This window comes from Gymnodraco acuticeps, unplaced genomic scaffold, assembly GCF_902827175.1.
Source record: "Gymnodraco acuticeps unplaced genomic scaffold, fGymAcu1.1, whole genome shotgun sequence".
Classification (NCBI taxonomy): domain Eukaryota; kingdom Metazoa; phylum Chordata; class Actinopteri; order Perciformes; family Bathydraconidae; genus Gymnodraco; species Gymnodraco acuticeps.
Genome location: NW_022989813.1, coordinates 1 through 9,027, shown reverse-complemented (window position 1 = coordinate 9,027; position 9,027 = coordinate 1). Strand labels below are relative to the sequence as shown.

The window sequence follows — 9,027 nt, the reverse complement described above, 5'->3', positions numbered from 1 at the left end:
ATTTCCACATATCTATATATATATCTATCTCTCTCTCTCTATCCATCCATCCATCCATCTCTCTCTATATCTATCTATCTCTCTCTATATCTATCTATCTATCTATCTATCTATCTATCTATCTATCTATCTATCTATCTATCTATCTATCTATCTATCTATCTATCTATCTATCTATCTATCTATCTATCTATCTATCTATCTATCTATCTATCTATCTATCTATCTATCTATCTATCTATCACTATTTCATTGGTTTTATTTGTTCTATGTCATATATTCATGTTGCACTGTTGGAGGAGCCTGTGACTTCAGTTTTTCATTGCTATATCTACACTGTAGCTACTGTGCACATGTCAATAAAGCTTTGAATCTTGAATGAATATTGAATCTTAAATCCATCTGTATATAGTGTTAGTTTACATCTAATTAATGAATATGCTATTTCTTGCACACTTAATGTAAATAATGTCCTACTTTAACATGTTGTTAGCTGTAGTTGGCCCTTCATATTGTATATATCACTTATAGTCTTCAGATCTTTCACTGTCAATATGTATACATTTGACTTTTTTTTACTATTTTGACAACTATATGTTTGTTTATTTTCAACTCTTTTTCATTTCCACATTATGTGCAATGCCTTGTTGACATGCTGCTGTGATGAAAACATCAATAAAGTCAGTCTTATCTCACACACATGCAGGCCCAGTGTAATTATGTGGGGTGAGTGGTTAAAACAAGTGACCTGTTCTTTATTTATTTTTAATTTAACACAATTTTTCAACAATATTAGGCTTCTAAAAGGTGTATCAATCCCTGGCTGTTGGTCTTCGCAATAATATGCACGGTTAATGTTAATAGAGATAAACTAATGGAGATAGACTTAGGGCGATAGAAAGCGAGAGCACCACCTGCTGGACTAAAGTATGCTAAGCAGCTACATTATGATATTACTGAAAGTGACTTTAAATCAAATTAAATATATTTTTCCATATATAGATTCGTTTACATGACAGTAAACATATTATGATCAACACGTTTAAATTATTGTTATGCATATCCGAAGCAACACATTTGAGTGTGATAAACAATTAAAATGGGAGTTTTAGTTTGACCATTTAACATTATATCTTGTTATGTCTTTCAAAAACATACATTTTCAAAAATATCTGCGTTTTTTTTGTTCATTTTAATGTAATTATAAAAGACAACAGTGGCAGAATAACGTAAAAATAAATTGACCGTCACTGGTTCGGTGATCGACTGTAACCCCTGGCTGTTCACGCGTGCGTCTATCTTTTAATCGATGATCGACTTTTTTTCTTAAAAGAACCAGAGAGATGGCGGACCGGACGCCTGGCGGCTCTCAGAAAGCCAGCGCTAAGGTGAATTTACACTATTACTAACAATAGCTAAGTCTCATCTCTTGTGGTGAAAACAATGCAAATAACGCCTTATTAACAATTACATAGTTGTATCCTACATGTTATACTTAGAGTTTTACGTGTATGCAACGTTGTTTTATGCTAAAGCTAAAGCTAACATTTGACCACACTGGCTATTAAGCTAACGCTAGGCTAAGTGATTTTAGCTAGTAGAACTAGTTGACCCAATATTGTGCCTATAGTTTACCAGCTGATACTCACACAGCTAATCACCATAACAACATGTGTTTGATATATGTATGCATTTATAAATAATACCTTGAATGTTATGTTTTTGGACATCGGGCCTACATATGAAAGCTATCTCCTTGTAACAGTCAGTTGGCGCTGCATCTGATAGCAGCTTTTTTTAAGGCCATAATGTTGTTTTTATTGTAGCTAACTCCTGATTAGTACTAACTATTTACTACATGCAACCTGTAGAGTAATCAGAATCACTTTATTCGAGGGGAAATGTACACCGTTACAGCAAGTAAAGAGCCATAGGTAGCTTAATATAGAGTAATACAGAGTAGCTTGTAAGGCCTTTGGCTAATATTGTTTCATTGGAGCTACCTCCTGATGTCTGGCTGCAAATTAGTACAAACTGTTCAGGGAATGCAACATGCAGAATGACGATTGAATGTGTATGCAATGACCTCTCACTACTAGTGGACACAGCCCACTTTACAGTGTAATGAGAGTTGCATGTTAATGGCTCTTACCTGTCAACATGATGAGCATCAGGCTTTTGTAATCATCTAAATAATAACACTACTACCTAAAGCAGCAGTGATCTACAGTGGTGTGAAGTAACTAAGTATATTTACTCAAATACTGCACTTAAGTACAACTTTGAGGGACTTGTACTTTACTTGAGTATTTACATTTGTTGCTATTTTGTACATTTAGTTACTTAGATGTGAAATGTAATCAAGTGTTGAATCAGACTTTAGTTCCACCTGGAGTAAATCCACCAGCTACCCTGCAGTATACAAAGTACTTCAAACTAGCTGCACCATTACCAGCTTTGAGAACACTTTCATGATCAATCATTATAAAACATATCATATATATTATTCTGGAATGGACCAATCTGCACAACGACTACTTTTACTGTCTTTCACTATATTTAGATGAGAATACTTTTCTACTTTCACTTGAGGAACATTTTGAATGCAGGACTTTTACTGTAACAGAGTATTCCTACACTCTGGTACTTCTACTTTTACTCAAGTACAAGATCTGAGTACTTCTACTTTTACTCAAGTACAATATCTGAGTACTTCTACTTTTACTCAAGTACAATATCTGAGTATTTCTACTTTTACTCAAGTACAATATCTGAGTACTTCTACTTTTACTCAAGTACAAGATCTGAGTACTTCTATTTTTACTCAAGTACAAGATCTGAGTACTTCTACTTTTACTCAAGTACAAGATCTGAGTACTTCTACTTTTACTCAAGTACAATATCTGAGTACTTCTACTTTTACTCAAGTACAATATCTGAGTACTTCTACTTTTACTCAAGTACAATATCTGAGTACTTCTACTTTTACTCAAGCACAAGATCTGAGTACTTCTACTTTTACTCAAGTACAAGATCTGAGTACTTCTACTTTTACTCAAGAACAAGATCTGAGTACTTCTACTTTACTCAAGTACAGATCTGAGTACTTCTACTTTACTCAAGTACAAGATCTGAGTACTTCTACTTTTACTCAAGAACAAGATCTGAGTACTTCTACTTTTACTCAAGCACAAGATCTGAGTACTTCTACTTTTACTCAAGTACAAGATCTGAGTACTTCTACTTTTACTCAAGAACAAGATCTGAGTACTTCTACTTTTACTCAAGTACAAGATCTGAGTACTTCTACTTTTACTCAAGTACAAGAACTGAGTACTTCTACTTTTACTCAAGTACAAGATCTGAGTACTTCTACTTTTACTCAAGTACAAGATCTGAGTACTTCTACTTTTACTCAAGTACAAGATCTGAGTACTTCTACTTTTACTACAAGATCTGAGTACTTCTACTTTTACTCAAGTACAAGATCTGAGTACTTTTACTCAAGTACAATATCTGAGTACTTTTACTCAAGTACAATATCTGAGTACTTCTACTTTTACTCAAGTACAAGATCTGAGTACTTTTACTCAAGTACAAGATCTGAGTACTTTTACTCAAGTACAAGATCTGAGTACTTTTACTCAAGTACAAGATCTGAGTACTTCTACTTTTACTCAAGTACAAGACCTGAGTACTTCTACTTTTACTCAAGTACAAGATCTGAGTACTTCTACTTTTACTACAAGATCTGAGTACTTCTACTTTTACTCAAGAACAAGATCTGAATACTTCTACTTTTACTCAAGTTCACGATCTGAGTACTTCTACTTTTACTCAAGTTCACGATCTGAGTACTTCTAGTTTTACTCAAGTACAAGATCTGAGTACTTCTACTTTTACTCAAGTACAAGATCTGAGTACTTTTACTTTTACTCAAGTACAAGATCTGAGTACTTCTACTTTTACTCAAGTACAAGACCTGAGTACTTCTACTTTTACTCAAGTACAAGATCTGAGTACTTTTACTACAAGATCTGAGTACTTCTACTTTTACTCAAGAACAAGATCTGAATACTTCTACTTTTACTCAAGTTCACGATCTGAGTACTTCTACTTTTACTCAAGTTCACGATCTGAGTACTTCTAGTTTTACTCAAGTACAAGATCTGAGTACTTCTACTTTTACTCAAGTACAAGATCTGAGTACTTCTACTTTTACTCAAGTACAAGATCTGAGTACTTTTACTCAAGTACAAGATCTGAGTACTTTTACTCAAGTATAAGATCTGAGTACTTTTACTCAAGTACAATATCTGAGTACTTTTACTCAAGTACAATATCTGAGTACTTCTACTTTTACTCAAGTACAAGATCTGAGTACTTTTACTCAAGTACAAGATCTGAGTACTTTTACTCAAGTACAAGATCTGAGTACTTCTACTTTTACTCAAGTACAAGACCTGAGTACTTCTACTTTTACTCAAGTACAAGACCTGAGTACTTCTACTTTTACTCAAGTACAAGACCTGAGTACTTCTACTTTTACTCAAGTACAAGATCTGAGTACTTCTACTTTGACTCAAGAACAAGATCTGAATACTTCTACTTTTACTACAAGATCTGAGTACTTCTACTTTTACTCAAGAACAAGATCTGAGTACTTCTACTTTGACTCAAGTTCACGATCTGAGTACTTCTACTTTTACTACAAGATCTGAGTACTTCTAGTTTTACTCAAGAACAAGATCTGAGTACTTCTACTTTACTCAAGTTCACGATCTGAGTACTTCTACTTTTACTCAAGTTCACGATCTGAGTACTTCTACTTTTACTCAAGTACACGATCTGAGTACTTCTACTTTTACTCAAGTTCACGATCTGAGTACTTCTACTTTTACTCAAGTTCACGATCTGAGTACTTCTACTTTTACTCAAGTTCACGATCTGAGTACTTCTACTTTACTCAAGTTCACGATCTGAGTACTTCTACTTTTACTCAAGTTCACGATCTGAGTACTTCTACTTTACTCAAGTTCACGATCTGAGTACTTATACTTTTACTCAAGTTCACGATCTGAGTACTTCTACTTTACTCAAGTTCACGATCTGAGTACTTCTTCCACCTCTGATCATCTTAATAATAACATTACTACTAAAGTCAGTAGAGATCGGTTTGAATATCACATGCAGCCTCATTAGAGTTTTATTGCGTGACTATGAATCCTTGTTTAAACCCACCCATGCTTTGTTTACATCGACAGGCGCTGCTGGAGAGCAAACTGAAGTCTTTTAGCATCGGCAAAATGGCAGTGGCAAAGCGGACCCTGAGCAAGAAGGAGCAAGATGAAATAAAGAAGAAGGTAAGTGTCTGTTTCTGTTGGATCTGTTGTAGCTGGGTCACAGTGTATTAAGATGTCATTCTATTGATTTACTTTGACACTTGGTTGTGTGTTCAGGAGGACGAGCGAGCGGCAGCAGAAATCTATGAGGAGTTCCTCGCTGCGTTTGAAGGAGGAGGAGACGGCAAAGTCAAGGCCTTTGTGCGTGGCGGGATTGCAAATGCAACAAAAGGTAAAACCCTTTCCATTATCTACGTTTCTTTTGCACTACTAAATACTGCTCGTCATTGTACACTAATCAAATCAAATCAAGTTTTATTTATAGCACATTTATAAACGATTTTTGGTGGAGCCAAAGTGCTGTATATATAATAAAAATAGCCTACAGTAGAGACACTTTACAGCAAATACAACACAGATTGTTCCGAATATCAGTATGAGAAAAACGACACCCTCTGTCCTTAGACCCTCTGTCCTTAGACCCTCTGTCCTTAGACCCTCTGTCCTTAGACCCTCACATCGTACAAGGAAACACTTCCAGAGAAAACCCACAGTTTAAAGGGAACATGGGAGAAACCTCAGGGAGAGCAACAGAGGAGGGATCCCTCTCCCAGGACGGACAGACGTGCAATAGATGCCGTGTGTAAATCGAAGAGATAATACATTTGACAGCAAATAGACCGAATGTTAGGAAATGCATGTGTCTGTAATAAGAAGATGAATCCACGAGGATGTCAGCTACAATCCTGTGGAAGCCATCAGGGAAGCAGCATGACGAGACCCAAGGCAGGACCACAGAGACAGGTTCAGCCACGACCCGAAGTCCACGACTTAATCCAGAACTCAGGATAGAGGATCCAGGACACAGGACTACAGCAAGAGGATCAGCCTCGACTCCGGATCCCGGCGTAGATATAGACACAAAACAAGAACAAAGATTTGGCTGGGTTAATCGGAACAAGAGAATACACAGACACAGACAGAGAGGGAGAAGGTCATTGGATAAAAGTTATTCTTGATAACTCTAGAAAGATCTCATGAACTTCCACTCAATCTATCAAGACCCGAGCAGTTCTATTAGATATAAGAAACAGAGAGAGGGAGCACAACACTAACTATGTGCCCGTATGTTTCTTGTAATTGCTCTTTTTACTGCACTGTTAGTGTACAGTTTTGTTATTATGCTGCTGTGTTTATTGTGTTTTTGTAACTCTGGTACAACAATTTCCTTCGGTATAAATAAAGTCCAATCTTATCTTATTATTCCCAAATCCATATCATAATCTGAGCTCAAGCACAGTTCATAGCATCCTCCATCCATGACGTGTGAAATTATGATGTTATCCGGCAGTGGCTCAGTCAGTAGGGGCTTGAACTGGGAGCCGTAGGGTCGCCGGTTCAAGTCCCCGAACAGACCTAAATATGGAGTGTGGACTGCTACTTGGAGAGGTCCCAGTTCACCTCCTGCCCTGCCGTGGTGCCCTTGAACAAGGCACCGGACACCCCCCTTGCTCCCCGGGCGCTGTACAATAGCTGCCCACTGCTCCTAGTACTAGACTCCTGGTGCTAGGATGGGTTAAAAGCAGAGAACACGTCACTGTGTGTGCTCTGCATGTGTGGCCATTAAAGAGGGGTTCATCCCTCCAGTTCTATTATTGTTGTTGTGGATGAATAACACATTTGTTCACCTTTCAGAGGAGGCAGCTGCTGATGAGAAGAAAGGAAGACTCTACAAGCCCAAGTCTCGTTTTGAGAACCAACCGACAAAAAGCTTCTTGCCTTTGGACACACCAGCTCAGTTTATACCAGTAGACAAAAGACAAGTAAGTACTGTCACCGTCAACAAGTGGAGTCTCCTGATACTGCTCTGCTTTCTGACTGTGCTGATTATTATTTTCCTCTAGGCTCTGAAGAAGGCGGCTGAAAAGGAGAAGAAGAAAAGCAACTTGGAGCTCTTTAAAGAAGAACTCAAGCAGTAAGTTAGATATGTTATTCAGCATAATTTAACATATTGTTTAGGCTTGTGCTGTGGTTCCCTAAGTATTAACAAAGCCCCCAGGAAGTGCGCCGGACTCTGAGGAAAATATTCGTTGTGGCCAAACGGCGGTACTACACTTCCGTATCAGTCGCTGGGCCCGGAAACACTTCTCCCCATTGACTTACATTGGGAAAGAGACGTCTGTAAATCGTTGTATAATTTTTTTTAAACTAAATAAACTACCCAGTATGAACACTTGTATAGCCCTTATTAAAATGCTAATAATTCTGAGAGTCGGCATTATGAACGCGCATCCAACCCACGGGACCGCTCCGCCCGGCACGTTCATGTGACGTGTTCAGTACTACATGAGTTTTACCTTTACCCATGGATGCACAATAAGAACGGATTATATGAATACTTTCGTGACGTTTCGCTCACTCAAAAGCTGGGCCATTTTGTCTTCATGCGCCACTGAGCAACTCTCATAGAAATTAACGAAGCCCCGCCTCCCACGCTGTATCCAGTTCTTATTATACAACCATGGTATTAACTTTGTAAAGACTTGAACATGGCTTGTATGTAATTGTACTTCCTGTTGTTTCCCGCAGAATCCAGGAGGAACGGGATGAAAGACACAAGTTGAAAGGACGCGTCAGTCGCTTCGAACCTCTCGCAGGCGCTGAAGGTGGACGTGCTTCTGGTAAATAGCTTTTAAAGCTGCCTGGATCATTTCCTTTCGCTTACTGAGATCGCGCTGTCCTGCACGCCTTACTCCATCTGACCACCCCTAGCCCCACCCACCACCACCACCCTATATCCACCTTTTGCCCTGAAACAAAATTTAAACTGCGTTTCTGCTTCTGTTTTAGCGGATGGTTCTTCAAGAAGAAACCGTCCGTCAAGTGGTAATTTTGACTTGATATAGTGGCCGTGAATCTTCATCTTGCGTAGAAATATTTATCCTGTCCTCTCAGACGGCAGAAGGAAATCCTTTCTTTTCTGTTTCTGCAGTTCTGGATGATTGTGCGCCGGGATCACATGATGTCGGAGACCCGTCCACGACTAACCTGTACCTCGGAAACATCAACCCACAGGTAACTTCATATCCAAATTCAGCCGAGTCGCTCGTGGGTATCTTTAATCTATTTTCCATTTATTCAACATAGCAACTTTGAAATACATAGAGTGCCAAAAACAGGGTACAGGAGTGTGCATTTAGTTCACTTTTTTCACCGGCTCCCTCACTCCCAATACAGAACAAGACATCAGTCATAGTAGGAAAACATTCATAATGACAAACACAGTTGTAATATCACATTAAAAAACGAACAAAAAAGAGATGAATAATTATTAGGGATGCTCCGATCGCCGGAATAAGTATCGACCGATCCGATGGAGTGGGCGGGGCCTATGGGGATCTTCCATTTAAAGTGAACTCAGTTAAAGGTGGGGAAGGTAATTTTGGAGAAACCAGCTCGAGTGCGCTAGAATTTGAAAATACACAACCGGAAAAAATCTGCCACTTCCTCACAGAGCTCCTCCTCCAACACACGAACGCGCACATGACCAATGAGGGCACGAGGTAAGTTTGTGCCCAGATGGAAGGCTGACAGGCAGGTAGGCCATCCAGTTACTTTAGCCGGCTCAGATGATTGGTCGTGCTTTTTACAGAACTACAGCTTCCACTGATGACTTTTTGTATGG

General features: G+C 38.5%; 1 protein-coding gene across 1 annotated transcript; it reads left to right on the top strand.

Moving 5' to 3' along the window:
- Nucleotides 1-1,286: 1,286 nt before the first annotated feature.
- On the top strand, nucleotides 1,287-8,417 carry LOC117555709 (U2 snRNP-associated SURP motif-containing protein-like; the record flags this gene model as incomplete). Its single annotated transcript, XM_034230674.1, is given in 8 exon segments — nucleotides 1,287-1,388; nucleotides 5,265-5,363; nucleotides 5,460-5,574; nucleotides 7,038-7,165; nucleotides 7,247-7,317; nucleotides 7,932-8,023; nucleotides 8,193-8,228; nucleotides 8,335-8,417. Coding segments are annotated over 8 exon segments (669 nt in total), but the record flags the coding sequence as incomplete, so codon positions are not given.
- Nucleotides 8,418-9,027: the final 610 nt, after the last annotated feature.